Source organism: Numenius arquata, chromosome 1 (assembly GCF_964106895.1).
Source record: "Numenius arquata chromosome 1, bNumArq3.hap1.1, whole genome shotgun sequence".
Lineage (NCBI taxonomy): Eukaryota > Metazoa > Chordata > Aves > Charadriiformes > Scolopacidae > Numenius > Numenius arquata.
Window position 1 is genome coordinate 137,442,763 of NC_133576.1, and position 16,267 is coordinate 137,459,029.

The window sequence follows — 16,267 nt, forward strand, 5'->3', positions numbered from 1 at the left end:
GAGCAGCCTGGGGAGGGCTGTGAGGAGGCGGTGGTAGGAATAGAGAGGGGAAGGTGCTTGTTGCTCTTGCTCTCTTGTCTCTATTATTGGTTTGGTTGTTGCCTCTGCACTCTTGCCACATAGGGAGACTGTAGAGCTCACGGCGCATGCTCGGCAAGGCCCCATAGAAACTTCCTGCTGCTGGAGAAGCCCAGCTCAGGGCTTCTTTTGGTCTAACAGCCCCTGCTTTTCCCCCCAAATGCAGTCACTCTCACCTCTCTCCCCACCAAACCCACCCTCTATGGGTTCTTTTTTTTTATTAAAGCATCATGTAGATACTTTCTCATATAAGGGAAGTTGTTTTTTGCGAAGTGCAGACGTGCTATCTATCTGTGAGTTCACAACAGCCATTGCTGAAATATAATGAGATAAGATTAATATACCTTCTCCTTGTGTTGTCCGGTGCCTAATCAATATGAAAAAGATAGGTGAGATCCTCTAACTTCTAAAAACAGGGTTAACTTTCTGGAAAATAGGTATTTATATTCAGTTTCCCAGCACTTCTGTACTTCTGATGTTATGTAAAGGACTTATTAGAAAAAGCATTGTTTTGTTAAACTGTTGCAAAACTTATTCATAAATACCACCAACAAACTTAAAAGTTTGAATTTTTAATGAAAATGTTTCTTTTAAAATTGATGTCTGTAAAGAAAACTAATGTTTTTACTGTGTGACAACATAAGTGGGTGTGTAATTTTTTTTGTGTGAACTGCAGAATAAATTAAAGGATGAGATGGTGACCTGTGTTTTAAGTATATGCATTTGATTAAAAAAAAATAAATATTTCCTGATAATTGCATGACTGAAGGGTTTATCAATAGGACAATGATTACTGCACGATGTTTTTCTCAAAAGCTTTCAAATGACTTGCATTATGGAATTTGCTTTATGGATTGATTTGATACTTGCCAAATTTTTGCACTTTTCTCTGTATTTCTTTTGCTGTTTGGCAGGGGGCAGGTTATTATTCTCACTGCTTTAGAACAGTCCCCCCCCAAAATGGGAGATGTTTGAGCTTCTGAAAATATAATCTCTAAATTGCTTGGATTACTTGCTTGCGTCTGGTGTAGATGATGTATTTGCTTGCATTTTCTCATCTTGAAGAAAGTAAGTGTGTGGAGGCGTAAAAAACAAACTTGGGTGATTCTTGACTCTCTGTGTGGTAACTTGGTGTGACAGGGTTGGTTTTTTTCCTTTGATACAACCAACTTGTTAAGTTTGCTTTGTGGTGCTGGTAGCTGTTACCTAATATATTTGATGCTTTTGGAATAATTATTGCAGTGACTAAATTTCTCTATGTGATTTTGACTTAAATTTGTCCCCAAAGTGGTGTTTTTAAGGGTACCTGTCATAAAGTTGCTAAACATTGATTGAAAACTGAAGTGGTCCTTTTTTTTTTTTTCCTGAACATCTGTTATTTACCAACTGTATGTAGTTTTCCTTGGATTGCAAAAGGGATTTTGATTTCAGTTATATACAGTTCATTTCACTTTGGTACCCGCGCTGCTTGACAGTGGATTTGCGTTGACAATAACACATAACAAAATCTAAGCAAATAGCTACAAAACCTCAAAGTGGTTTTTTTTCTGAACTTCTTAAAATGTGGACCATGTTTTAAATCTCAAACTGCCGGGTAGCAGCTATTTGGAACTCCTCTCCATGTTCATTTTGCAATCAAGGAAAGGAATTGATAGTTTGGGTGTTTTGTTGATTACCTTTAATGCTGTTTTGATGCTCAGCAGTTTCAAAAATGGTTTAGGGTTGTGTCTGGCTTTTTGAAAACATGGCCTGTATTTTCTTGTCTGAAGAGTTACTCTTGGAAGATGCTGGTAGAAGTTATTTTCTTTATATCAGGAGCCTCAAGGAGAACTAGGAGCTCAAGTTTGAATGTTGTTTAGTAGTTGTGTAACAGTTGTATTTTCTTTCCTGTTAATAATTAGAACAAAGAACTCGTTCCTTATTAAGGAAACAAGGTATAACCTTCCCTTACAGGAAGGGATGCTGCAGGGATCCTGAGCAGATGTTGACAGCCAGGAAGCTATCAAATACTTTTTAGAGGAATTCTAGATTTTTGGGTGCTCGGACAGCGCTTGAACTTTGCCATCTTACCTCTCCTACCTGAGAATTTCAAGACAAATAGTAATGAGAGCAGTGCTCAGGAGTGAATAGTTTTCCTTAGTAGTCTGACTAGTTTAGATATCAAATTTACCTGTACTAGTAACAGGTTAGATGTTTTAACTGTGTGTACACAGGTATGGTCTTGCCTTGAAATGCGCAAACCAGTTTAAAACGTTCTTTGGGATTTGGTGGGTATAGGAATATTAATTCCTCTTCAACATTTTGAATAGGAAAATAAGAAAGTGTGGTGTTGATTTTGCCTGTCGCTATTGAATGGTGGGATAAACTGGTAGCTGTGGAATGAGTTTGCTTCTTAGGAAGGTTTTACAATAAAATAGCTTAACTTTTCCTGCTGGTGGTTCATTTGAAAGTTGCAACTATTCAAAGAAAGTAATGAGACCTGTGGTTATCTGGTGAAGATTTTATTTTATGAAGAATAATTATCATCCCTTTGAGAATGGTTATCCTTGAGCTTTGTACACTGTTGTGACTTGGGTTGCGATTGTGACAATCGTAAACTTCTTTGGAAACAGCAAAGTCGAGTGTCTGTCAAGATGGTGAGAGCGTTAACTCACAAAATTTGCTAGCCATGTCTCAAAAAGTAAATTGTTTCTTGTAAGATTTGTTAAAAAGCAACCCAATATACGATTTTAACTGGATCTTCTGAGGGCTGGGAGATGTCGTTACCCCCGTATTACTGTACTTTTAAATGCAAAACTAAGCTCTGTACAGATCGTCCTACAGTGTGCTATAGTACCCTCTCTCTTTTGCCTCTGTTTGCTTCCAAAGACAAAACTATGCAAACTGGAACAAATCATCACAGGAAACCGACACTTGTTCTAACTCAGATACGTTGTCTTTTTTCACTTATAGTTTTATTTGCTACAGAAGACCAGTTGCAAATTTAAATAGTAAATGTACGTGACAGAGGGGAGCAAGAACTATATCTGTATTTAGGGCTGTGTTAAAGGAACCATGATATCAAATCACCACCTCCTTTGTGTCGGTAAATAGCTTGAGAATCAGTATAAATGTTAATTAAGCACTTGGTCTCTTGTGAATGAAAATATTAGTAGAACGTTAGCTTGCACAACAGAGATCTAATTTTACACATGACTACGCAAAACGCTTGCTGGTTTGCCAGGTTCCCTGGTGTGTGAATGGGAGAACCTCGTGCAGGAGGTGAATGGCATCTTCCAAAGTGTGGTGGGGCTGTGTCGGCTCATCAATTTTTGCAGGTTTTTCTTAGCAGTATGAGGTTGGATTTGCTCTTGATTGAAATGGTAACAAGTGTGCATGCTTTGCATATTCTTTCTGCAAAATAGTGAACTTGTATCAAAATCTTGCCCGCGCTAAAGGTGGTCTTGAAAACAGCAAGTGTGTTTTGGTGGGTGGATTTCCACTCTTCTGTATCCTCACCGCAGCTCAAACTTCATCACCTTTGACTCTTGACAGTCACCCTCACAGATTGACCCAGCCTAGAAGTTTGTTGCTTTATTACAGCATGAATATGTTTGATAATAGTATGTTTGGTGGACAGCCGGCTGAACATGAGCCAGCAGTGTGCCCAGGTGGCCAAGAAGGCCAACGGCATCCTGGCCTGTATCAGGAACAGTGTGGCGAGTAGGACTCGGGAGGTGATCGTCCCCCTGTACTCGGCACTGGTGAGGCCCCACCTCGAGTACTGTGTGCAGTTTTGGGCCCCCTACCACAAAAAAGACATTGAGGTGCTGGAGTGGGTCCAGAGAAGAGCAACAAGGCTGGTGAGGGGTCTGGAGCACAAGTCTTGTGAGAGGCTGAGGGAATTAGGGTTATTCAGCCTGGAGAAAAGGAGGCTGAGGGGAGACCTTATTGCTCTCTACAACTCCCTGAAAGGAGGGTGTAGAGAGGCAGGGGTCGGTCTCTTCTCCCAAGTTACGGGCGACAGGACTAGAGGAAACGGCTTCAAGTTGCACCAGGGGAGGTTCAGATTGGATATTAGGAAAAATTTTTTCACTGAAAGGGTTATCAGACATTGGAATGGGCTGCCCAGGGAGGTGGTTGAGGCACCATCCCTGGAAGTGTTCAAAAGACAGGTTGACGTGGTGCTGGGAGAGATGGTTTAGCGATGGTGTTGCATTTTGTTGTTTTGTGGGTGTTTATTTTTGTCAGTTAGGTTGATGGTTGGACAAGATGATCTTGAAGGTCCCTTCCAACCTAGAAGATTCTGTGATAATAAAAACACTCTTTACGTGTTGCCTGGGGTTTAAGTGGTGTAAAGACAGACATGATGAGCTGCAGATGCCTGGTAGAAGGTCCATTTTTTGGTATCTTTTTCTCCCCTTCCCCTTTTCTGTCTTTATAATGAGAACTGAGGTTAATGGCAGGTAGCTTGTGGAAAATCTGTGGAGGCTATTCATAGTTCCTTTAATTTTTTTTCCAGTAGAGAATACCTGGTACTGCATCGTAGAACTGAAAAAAATACATGGTCTTTGGAGCTACCATGCTTCAAAGCAGTAAGTTATGTCTCACAAGCAACTGTATTTTTTCGAAATCTTCTAGACACGTAACATCTTTTCTCTTTTCAAATGAGTTTGGGTGCTGAAGTCACTTATTTCAGTGGGTTATGTCAAGGTTTTTTAATTGTCATTCCAATACATCTGGAAAGCTTTTACAGTGTTAATGATTCTTACCATTCTCTGAAGAAATTAACAATTAACGTTGACTTAAACTGCTTTTGAATATCTGTATGGGAGAAACGTACCTGAAGCTTTATAGCTGTTTAATATAGCAAGCAAAAGCCAACCATGCCTAATAACAAGGAATATGACAGACTTTCAAGCTCAAGATTAGATAACTTTCTAATGAAGAGGGTAGTGAAGCAGATTGTGATTGAGTTTTATTGTATTTAATGTTTAATATCAAGCAGGTTGGTGTACTGTTGATCAAAAGTTATGGGGTTTGATGTGACCCTTGAGTGAAGTCATGATACATTGCAATAACATGTAATATCCACAGTAGATTAGTATTAAAAGTGGGTGATAAATGTGATATGGAAGTAATGTCAAACACTATTTCACTTAAAATTTAATAATTGATACTGTACTTGAGATTTTATAACTGGTTTCAGTGCAGAAAGATTAATTCATATGGTGTCCTTTTATGTAAACGAACAAGTTCTGACATCTAATGTTGGTCGTGTCTTAATGCTGGAGGGGTGGAGTTTATTCACATACCACATATTGCTGAATCTTCTTCATTAAACCTATAAAGTGTGTGGATATATTGATATTACAAACTTGCTTCTGCCACAGAGCTGTATCAGCTCATCAGAGGCAACACTTTTCATCTGCTCTGCAGGTCTGACTGTTCATGTCTTTTCACACCCTTTCCTTTATGAGTAAGAAATTTAACTGCTGTTCTGAATCAGTCGAGTAGTTATCACCCGAATGCAGGCTGAGCTTACTTGTGTGTTTGTGGAATATAAGTAGATCACTGCTTTCCTGCTGCTCCTAGGGGCCAAACCAAAACATGTCAAGGCCATTAATCCATAACCTGTTAGTGAAACGCAGTATTTTTTAACTTAGCAACAAACTATTGGAGAATAAAATAACCTAATATCTGGTAAACTTTAGAACACGGTATGTTACTTCTGTGCTTGTTTCATTTTTAGTAGGATGGAAGTTCTACACCTTTAATGTTTCTGGCTATCAAATTAACTGATTTGTTGAAGGTAGGCTCCAATGACTTAGAATCGTCTAGGTGGGAAGGGATCTTTAGGATCATCTAGTCCAACCATCAACCTAACTCTGATAAAAAAAAACAACAAAACAAAAGCAAACCATACAAAAGAACCCCCCACATTACTAAACTATGTCTCTGAGCACTATGTCAACCCGTCTTTTGAAAACCTCCAGGGATGGTGCCTCAACCACAACCCTGGGCAGCCCATTCCAAGGCTTAATAACTCTTTCAGTGTAAAAATTTTTCCTAATATCCAATCTGAACCTCCCCTGGCGCAACTTGAGGCCATTTCCTCTTCTCCTATCGCCCGTGACTTGGGAGAAGAGACCAATCCCTGCCTCTCTACACCCTCCTTTCAGGTAGTTGTAGGGAACGAGAAGGTCTCTCCTCAGCCTCCTTTTCTCCAGGCTGAACAATCCCAGCTCCCTCAGCTTGGAGCTGAAATTCACAAACAGCATTGATAGGGTTAAATTCTGAGAAAGCAGATAGGAGGGGTGATTGTTCTTATGCCAACCTCATGGCAAATAAGTCTCTAATGCAAAATAAACTCCTCTTGTATACACTTCGGTCACTTTCGATTAATGTGACTTTAAGGTCAGCATGACTTATCCACATGTGCTTTTTAGTTATTCATTTAAGAAGTGAATTAAGTTTGCCTTGGAATTAATTATCTCCTAATAGAGCATGGATGCCTATCTTTATTCCTATTTTGTTAGTTTTCTGTGATGAGACTTCATATCATATATATGTGCATTGGGCTGCCATGTCGGCTCATCAGGGTGCTCTCATATTTAGGCTGGCAATGCCAGTTTTAACTACGTTCCGTGTCATCTTGTAAAAGTCAAGAAAACGCGGTATTTTTGGGGAGACAAGCAGTTCGGTCTCTTTCTGGTGACACTGCCCATCTGAAAGAGATGACAGAATGCTGTATGGAATGGAAAAAAGGAACTCGAGATGCTGCTCCCCAGGCACAGATGAGCCGTGGCAGGACATCTGAGGTCCTCTGCCAAAGCTCAGCCTCCTAGGGGTTATGCAGGTTCTGCTGGACCATGTGTCTCCATCGAGGAAGGGCGGTGGGCTCTTGCTCGGTGGCTTTCTTGAATTTCAGCACACTTTGGATGGTACAGAACTGGAGGAAAAACTTCTGACATTGCTTCCAAGTCACAGTCTTAAGGTTTATTTCGGGACAAGTGTGTGAGATCCGGGAATGCCGGTGGAAATTTTTCTGGCCAGTGCGAGATGATGCTTAGTGAAAGAAGCTGTATTTTGGTACATCAGAGAGCTTCATAAACATCCAAGCGAGTTGTGTGTGCCACCATCATCGCATGTAAACTGGAAGTTAAGTTTTGTCCAGCAATCCATCAGCGTTGTACCTTGTCCTTGGCCCTGGCCAACTTCAGAGGCCTGCAGAAACTGTAAGGGTTTTTCAGAATACTCTCCCCGCATCCATGTTTGTAGCTTAAGGGCTTCCTGAGTTTTCTACGACTTCTGTGAATGCAACTTTTTTCTCTTGTTTGGGATTACTTCAAGCTCGTATTGTCTAGTGTAAGAACAGTTAGCAGATAAGCACGTGCAATTACTAGTGCCCACTGCCTGGTACGGACACTTCTGAGCCTATCCCAATGCTGACATTTAAATTAGCTTGTTTATGGCCCGTACTAAACTGAGAAGCTCATGGGAAATTCTGGAAAACTTATAGTATTGTTGATAGAAAGATTAAAACAGAATAACTATTTGTGGTGTTTCTTTACTCTTCAGTAGCTGATAGGCTGCATCCGTCGGGCAGAAGCCTGGTAGATGTAGAGAAGGAAAGAGAACCAATTTAGTGACTTGGTAATAATATCCTACTGGAGGCAGAAGGCAGTGACAGAAAGGATTCCTTTGAGTGGGGTGAAGGAGAGGACAGGAGCTACTGAAGGACTGAACTGGCAAGAAGGGGCAGATGGTGGGAGGATGTTGAATAAATATCCTGCTGAAGAATGTTGTGGCTCACTGCTGCCTCAGAGCCGGTTGTCTTTGAAAGTATCCGTTGTAACATCAAGATCTCTTGCTGGGCCATACAGCACTTAGTGGTACAGCTGAATTGCTCTAGATTTATGGCAGGTGGAGCTGATGGAGATATTCCAAGATATTTGAAGATATTCCAAGACCAGGCTGGATGGGGCTTTGAGCAACCTGGTCTAGTGGGAGGTGTCCCTGCCCGTGGCAGGGAGGCTGGAACTTGATGATCTCTCAGATCCCTTCCAACCTGAATCATTCTATGATTCATTCTATAATTCATGTGTATCTGTTGTAGTTGGGACAAGTGTCCTCTGGTATCTTCATAGGGCAACCTCTGCTGTGCTCCTCTGGGAGGAAATGCAGGTTTAGGGCTGGCGGGAGAGCTGAAGGTGCGTTCCAGGAGTATCACCTGGTGCAGCCAGTCCCCAGTGGGACTGCGCGGTGCCCTGCAGAGATCACCTATCCCATGGTGGAGAAGGTGCTGGGTGGCAGCAGTGCAGAGCACCCTCCTCTTGTGCTGCAGGCTCCTTCAACGTTCCCTACTTGGGCACCGGTGCTGGGGCAGAATAATGCATCGATGGCTTTGTCTGTGGAGTTCAATAAAATCATCTGGTTGCTTCCAAATGTGAAAATCATTGAGAAATAATAAAAGTCATCCAAAGGTGTGTATGTTTTTTTGTTTCCTCCAGCCTTGCAGTAAGAGTTTGTTCCAGCTGTGGAATAGCAAGGTCTGTGGCTGTTCATAACGCTAAGATGATCTTTCCACCCTATTTCATTACCCTTTCTCCCCTTCTCCCCACATCAGTGAACTCTCCTTTTCTTGTTCTACAAAGCTCAACAAACGTTTTAGCATTAACAAGTACTTCTTAGTAACCCCTAGCATTTGTCAGTCTCTCGTATATGCAGTTTGCCATCAGCCTGATACAGTTATTTCTCTTCCCCAAGAGCCAAACAAAGCTCTTGAAGCTCAAGCGGCAGAGAATTTCTCAGAACTACGGTAGAAATTGTGACCTTGTTGATGGCTGTAATGGTCTGGGGAAAACAAACAATCTCTCAAAGTGAGGGAAGGCCTGTTTCTAAAGGTTCCTGTGTTTCAGCAGCTGTGCTTTAGTATTACGTTTCTTTCCATTATGAGCATTTAGATCTTGTAGTACCTTGGAGAAAAGTGCTGCTTACCCTTGAACTCACAGGCTTGATTGATATTTGAAGAATGGGTAACAAGCAATTTGTACCTCACCAGTGCCAGCCTCGCAATTCCCTTTTTCCAAGAAAATGGTTGTCATCGGCCTGAAGCTCTGTGGCTTTTTTGGTTGTTCTAGGTTCTCCTGTTTTTCTGTCCTGATGGTCGGTTCTGGTTGGCAAAGTCCTGAACCAGTAATATGCTGCATGAAACTGGGTGTTAAAGTTTGTATGCGAGTAATCGCTTGATTTTCTGCTCCTCTCCTTGTCCCTCTGGTACTGCCCTGGCTGTTTTCCAGCTCATCTACAGCTATCTAGTAGCACAAGTGCCAGGGCACGTTCATTGCCTTTTAGTATTAATGACTAGCAGGATTATAATGGTTTCCTCCTGAGAACAAACTGCAACGGTTCACAAAAGCCCTATTAATTAGCAGATGATAGAAGTGTGGAAATTTTAGTTTGATCCCAGAGCTTGCGGTGTTCTTGCAGTTATCGACAATACATTGCAAGAAAGCATCCAAGGTGGAGGGCTGCATGGAGGGATGCAACAACAAAAAAACCCACCCCAAAAACCCCAGTATTGCCTGGAGGTGGGAGCTTAAAGGGAACTGAATCTGGGCCTAAAGTGGCCGTGAAAATGCTCTGCTTTGCGAAAAGATACTTCAGTAAGTGGCAAAACTATCACTTGAAATGCGTGTTTAAGCTTAGACAAATTCTGTAGCAGACAGTATTAGCTGACCTCCTAAATAACACGTTAGCAATCTCTATGAAGGTTAAAAAAGGTTAGCACCAGGTAAGAAAAATTGTTACGATAAGGAAAGAGCTTTTGGAAGATCTAACCTTTGTAAGACGGGAGACCAGAAGGACTAGCCATAAGGAATAAAAACACTGACTGTGTCCTAGAAGCAGCTTGCAAAGCCAGTAGAGGTCTCTGAATGCGTTTGTCTGACAAGTAGGAGTAGGATGGTGAAGATGAGCGTAAGGGCTAAATAACCCAAGTTTTTATGCCAAGCAGAAGTTGCTTGAAAGGTGGAAGTCTAACCCTGGTGAAGTCCAGGAGGAGAACATACTCATAGCTGGCAGTAGAAAGAAGGAAGCTAAAAACTCCAAGGTGGATTTGGAGAGCGTGTGGACAGGCAAATGTCTTATGTAAAAAGGAAAAAATCTAGGAAACATGATGTCTAAAATCATCAGCTGTAATACAAGGATTCAAATAAGTACATTGCTGAGAACTCAAATAACTTCTTTGCATAAGGTGTCATTATTAGGCTAATCTGTGGTATCTTTATTCTAGTTATGCTGCCTTTCTGGCAATAAAGATGAAATATGATAAAATTGACGTGTTAGGAGGTGATGTACTGGTACACGCTAATAATGTGAAATAATCATACTGAGTTGCCAGGGCTAAGCCTGGCCGAGTATCTAAATACTCATTCAGCTTTCTGAAAAAGTTAGAAATAAAGCTAGTAAAAACGGACAAACTCGTATTAGAGTACAGATGGAGAAGACTCGGTGATTAGCACATTTTAAAGAGTCCAACAAAGATTTAGTGCATCAAAAGCAAAGAGCTTTTACATCTGGTTTTGATAAAATTTATGAACTTTTAGTTTTGTAGTTCTGACAGTTGTATTAGTTAAAAGTATTCTGCTGTTTTCTTTTGAAAGCATGGATAGTTCTTTTGAAGCATGGACAGATGGATCGTGCTTGACAGAAGAGGGCCAATGGGATCCTGGGCTGCATAGGGAAGAGTGTGGCCAGTAGGTTGAGGGAGGTCATTCTCCCCCTGTACTCTGCACTGGTGAGGCCACAACTGGAATAGTGTGTCCAGTTCTGGGCTCCCCAGTTCAAGAGAGACAGGGAACTACTGGAGAGAGTCCAGCGTAGGGCAACTAAGATGATTAAGGGCCTGGAGCATCTCCCTTATGAGGAAAGGCTGAAAGAGCTGGGGCTCTTTAGCCTGGAGAAGAGAAGGCTGAGGGGAGACCTTATCTGTGTTTACAAGTACCTAAAGGGTGGGTTGAAGGAGGATGCAGCTGGACTCTTTTCAGTGGTTCCCAGCGATAGGACGAGGGGCAACGGGCACAAGCTGAAACACAGGAAGTTCCATTTAAATATGAGGAGAAACTTCTTTCCGGTGAGGGTGCCAGAGCCCTGGAACAGGCTGCCCAGGGAGGTTGTGGAGTCCCCTTCTCTGGAGATTTTCAAGACCCGCCTGGATGCAGTCCTGAGTAATGTGCTCTGGGCAGTCCTGCTTTGGCAGGGGAGTTGGACTAGATGATCCCTAGAGGTCCCTTCCAACTCTGACAATTCTGTGATTCCGTGATACAGATGCGAAGTCTTTGGAGGACGTCACTGATTAAAGAGGTTGACTTGTGTTCCACAGCAGCCTTACCTGGTATGTATGACCAAAATAGTAACTCTCATGCCCAGCCCTTTCTTTGACATTATTCTTTGTGGCAGGAGGAATCGGGTGAGCCATGGAGGATGTTTTTAGCCACTGCAGTCTTACAGCCCAACATGTTAATGCGAGCTGATGTTGCCATGGTCTGTGTTCATGCTGTCGATTTTAAGTTAGGACTAGGTGAGCAGTGGATTTGCTTTATGTTCATCCCTGATAACCCTCCCTGGCAGAGGGTTAGAGGAACGACACAGAATCACAGAATGATATGGGGTTGGAAGGGACCTCTGGAGATCATCTAGTCCAACCCCCCTGCCAAAGCGGGTCCACCCAGAGCAGGTTGCACAGGAATGTGTCCAGGTGGGTTTTGAATGTCTCCAGAGAAGGAGACTCCACCACCTCTCTGGGCAGCCTGTTCCAGGGCTCTGCCACCCTCAAAGTGAAGAAGTTCCTCCCCATGTTTAGGTGGAACTTCTTATGTTGAAGTTTTTGCCCGTTTCCTCTTGTCCTATCCGTGGGCACCACTGAAAAAAGACTGTCCCCATCCTCTTGACACCCACCCTTTAAGTATTTATAGGTGTTGATCAGATTCCCCCTCAGTCTTTTGTTCTCCAGACTAAAAAGACCCAAGTCCCTCAGCCTTTCCTCCTAAGAGAGATGCTCCATGCCCCTAATCATCTTTGTAGCCCTCTGCTGTACCCTCTCCAGCAGTTCCCTGTCCTTCTTGAACTGGGGAGCCCAGAACTGGAGCTGGTTGAGGAATGTATCACCCAACAATTCCAACCAAGTCAACCACTGAACGCGAGTCAGCATCCAAAGCGGTCATCGGTTGAGAGGGAAAGCATCATCATAAACCTTAAACTGATTAACCAACAGGAAACTGGTTAGAAAAAGAGATATTTTTTTTTTTTTTTTTTTTTTTGGTTACTGTGGTGTAAGTAAAGTAGAATTCCTCGATTTTTCTTTATGGCATGAGCAATTAATCGAACTTGGCAAGAAAACAGGAAGGAGATGAGTAGTTTAGAAAAAGATCAAGGTGAAAGATGGCTGATCTGGCTGAAGGGGAGACACTGCTGTGGATAAAATAGCATTGTGAACGGGCAACAAAACTGCAAATACAACACTTATAACTGTGCATTAAAAGGGAAACTTTTTATGATGAATACATCCCAGAATACTTAAAATTTGCTGTTAGCTCAACGCAGTATTCTAGGTAGCGTTGTGATAGGTCAGGGGAAAGTACCCCTATTAGCATGGTGCTGGAGTTTAAAAAGTAACAAAATACCAAATAGCACAAAGAACAGGCTGAGAAAATGGTGAATTGAATAAAATTTAAAATTATTTCACATTTAAATACCTTTCACATGTTCCATAATTGCAATTGATCGCTGCAAATTATTACTGAGGCCAGAGATCAAAAAGATTTAGATACTAATGAATCACAGAATATTTTTGGTTGGATGGGACCTTTGAGATCATAGTCCAACAAACCAAAAAAGAAAAACAAACAAACAAACAAAAAAAACCCAAAAACAAAACACCAAAACCAACCAAACCAACCAACCAAAAAATCCCAGAACCCAAACACCAAAACCAAACCAAAACAAACGCCCACAACCCCACCCCACCCGCAGACAGACACAAACCAACAGTCTCAGGCACTAGAGCATGCCCTGAAGGGCCATGTCTACACGCTTCTTAAATACCTCCAGGGATGGTGACTCCACCACCTCCCTGGGCAGGCTGTTCCAGTGCCTGACCACTCTCTCAGTAAAGGAATTCTTCCTAATATCTAATCTAAACCTCCCCTGCCCCAACTTCAGACCATTTCCTCTGGTCCTGTCGTTATTCCCTTGGGAGAAGAGGCCAACACCCACCTCTCTACAACCACCTTTCAGGTAGTTGTAGAGGGCAGTGAGGTCCCCCTTCAGCCTCCTCTTCTCCAAACTAAACATGCCCAGTTCCCTCAGCCTCTCCTCATATGACTTGTTCTGTAGACCACTCACCAGCTTGGTGGCTCTCCTCTGGACACGCTCCAGCAGCTCAATGTCCTTCTTGTAGTGAGGGGCCCAGAACTGAACACAGCACTCGAGGTGAGGCCTCACCAGTGCCGAGTACAGAGGCACCATCACTACCCTACTCCTGCTGGCCACGCTATTCCTGATACAGGCCAGGATGCCGTTGGCCTTCTTGGCCACCTGGGCACACTGCTGGCTCATGTTAAGCCGGCTGTCCACCAACACCCCCAGGTTCTTTTCTGCTGGGCAGCTTTCCAGCCATTCTTCCCCAAGCCTGTAGCGTTGCCTGGGGTTGTTGTGACTGAAATGCAGGACCCGGCACTTGGCCTTATTAAACCTCATCCCATTGGCCTTGGCCCATCGATCCAACCTGTCCAGGTCTCTGTGTAGAGCCTGCCGACCCTCAGGCAGATCAACACTCCCACCCAGTTTGGTGTTGTCTGCAAAGTTACTGAGGGTGCACTCAATCCCCTTATCTAGATCATCAATAAAGATATTAAACGAGACTGGCCCCAAAACGGAGCCCTGAGGGACACCACTGGTGACCGGCCACCAACTGGATTTCACCCCATTAATCACAACTCTCTGGGCACGGCCATCCAGCCAGTTTTGTACCCAGTGAAGAGTACACTTGTCTATGCCATGATACGCCAGCTTCTCCAGGAGAACGCTGTGGGGGACGGTGTCAAAGGCCTTACCAAAGTCCAGGTAGACAACGTCCACAGCCTTCCCCGCATTGAGAAGGCGGGTCACACGGTCATAGAAAGAGATCAAGTTGTTTAAGCAGGACCTCCCTTTCATAAACACATGCTGGCTGGCCCTGCTCCCTCGGCTGCCCTGCACTTGCCGTGAGAGCTCACTCAAGATGATCCTCTCCATGATCTTTCCCGGTACCGAGGTCAGACTGACAGGCCTGTAGTTTCCCAGATCCTCCTTCCAGCTCTTCTTGTAGATGGGTGTCACGTTGGCCACCTTCCAGTCATCTGGTACGTCTCCTGTTGACCAGGATTGTTGATAGATAATGGAGAGAGGCTTGGTGAGCTCTTCCGCCAGGTCCCTGAGTACTCTTGGGTGAATCCCATCCAGCCCCATAGACTTATGCGTGTCCAGGTGCATAAGCAAATCATTAACTACTTTCTCCTGGACTATGGTGGGGTTGTTCTGCTCTCCATCCTTATCTTCCAGCCCAGGAGGCTGCACACCCTGGGGGTAGCTGGTCCGACTATTGAAGACAGAGTCAAAGAAGGCATTAAGTATCTCAGCCTTCTCCTCGTCCTTGGTCGCAGTGTTTCCCCCCGCATCCAGTGAGGGATGGAGATTCTCCCTGACCCTCTTTTTGTTGACGTATTTATAAAAACTCTTTTTGTTGTCCCTTATCTTAATGGCCAGGTTGAGTTCCAGCTGGGCTTTTGCCTTCCTAATTTTTTCTCTGTATAACCTAACAAGATCTCTGTACTCTTCCTGAGTTGCTTGTCCCTTCTTCCAAAGGTGATAAACCTTCCTTTTTTCCCTAAGCCCCATCAAAAGCTCTTTGTTCATCCAGGCCGGCCACTTTCCCCTCCCTTTAATTTTGCGCCTCATGGGGACAGCCTGCTCCTGGGCCTTTAGGATTTCCTTCTTGAAGAGCGTCCAGCCTTCCTGGACCCCTTTGCCCCGCGGGATTGTTTCCCAAGGGACCCTCCCAACCGGGGTTCTAAACAGGCTAAAGTCCACCCTCTGGAAGTCCACGGTGGAGGTTTTGCTAACCCCCTTCCTTACTCACTAAGAATTGAAAACTTGACCATTTCATGATCGCTAAGACGGCCTCCAACCTCCACATCTCCCACTAGTCCTTCTTTGTTTGTGAAAAGTAGGTCTAGCGAGGCACCTCCCCTGGTAGGCTCTCCTACCAGTTGTGTCAGGAAGTTATCTTCCATACACTCAAGAATGTTGAGTTGTAGTGAAAATGTTTAAAAATAAAACTAAGAACATGAAGTTTGCTTCGGAGTCAAGGCAGGCTGTAACTAAAAGAGGATTTAAAGATTACCCAGGGGGCAGGTAATTACATACGTGTGCCATGGGGTTCCGTTACCCATGTTCCGAAGCAGCAGATGGTGGTCACTGTCAAACCCAGTGTGGGATTATACACGCTGTGGCTCCTTGTTTTCTTTTCCAACAGCTATGCATAAACACCTTTCCTACTCCCAAGCTCTGCTCTCTTTTATTTCTACCTGTTTTGTGCCGTACAGGAAGGGAAGGAATTTCTGGTCTTACAATTTTTAATGTTTTTCAGATAATGTTGTGTTTTCACAGATAATGTTGTGTTTTCAGGAAGCCGGTTCAGTGGGAAGATTCAGGTGTGCATTATATTGTGGCACTTTTCCTTCTGCCAGCACCGGGAGCTGCCAGGCTCTTGCCGATCCCGATAGCATCTACGCGGGGTTGTTTGGGTTGGAGAGTTTGTATCTGAAAGTTTTGTGTGATGGCAATATGCAAATGGTAGCAAGAAGCTCATCATCCCTTCAGGCTGTTACACTCATCTTTCTTTCTCGGTCAGATTAAAAGTTGTGTAAAAGGTGGCCAGCGGCAACCGAGCCCGAGTTACGGAGAGGTAACGGCGCTGCCAGCACTTCCAGTCTGGCAAACTGGTCTGGGGCTTGGAGTCTGCCTACACAGATGGTAGATAACGTCAACCCCAAAGCCAACAGTCTTGGCTACTCCTGTGAAGCTCCAACAGCCCCAAAGTTATAACCGTTTCTTGCAATTAAAGGGATTATGTGAACAGGGGTGGATATTTTAGCAGGTCAAAACA

At 43.6% G+C, this 16,267-nt stretch overlaps 1 protein-coding gene across 2 annotated transcripts in view; it reads left to right on the forward strand.

The window, feature by feature from the left end:
• RSF1 (remodeling and spacing factor 1) overlaps positions 1–16,267 on the forward strand; it is an 83,939-nt gene that overhangs the window by 1,414 nt on the left and 66,258 nt on the right. Inside the window, exon 2 of one of the 2 annotated variants that reach the window (XM_074147795.1) lies at positions 46–53. The exons of the other annotated variant lie outside the window; for it this stretch is intronic. Within the exon in view, the coding sequence (XP_074003896.1) occupies positions 46–53 (8 nt within the window). The remainder of the gene's footprint in view (positions 1–45; positions 54–16,267) is intronic. 2 annotated transcript variants of the gene reach the window in all.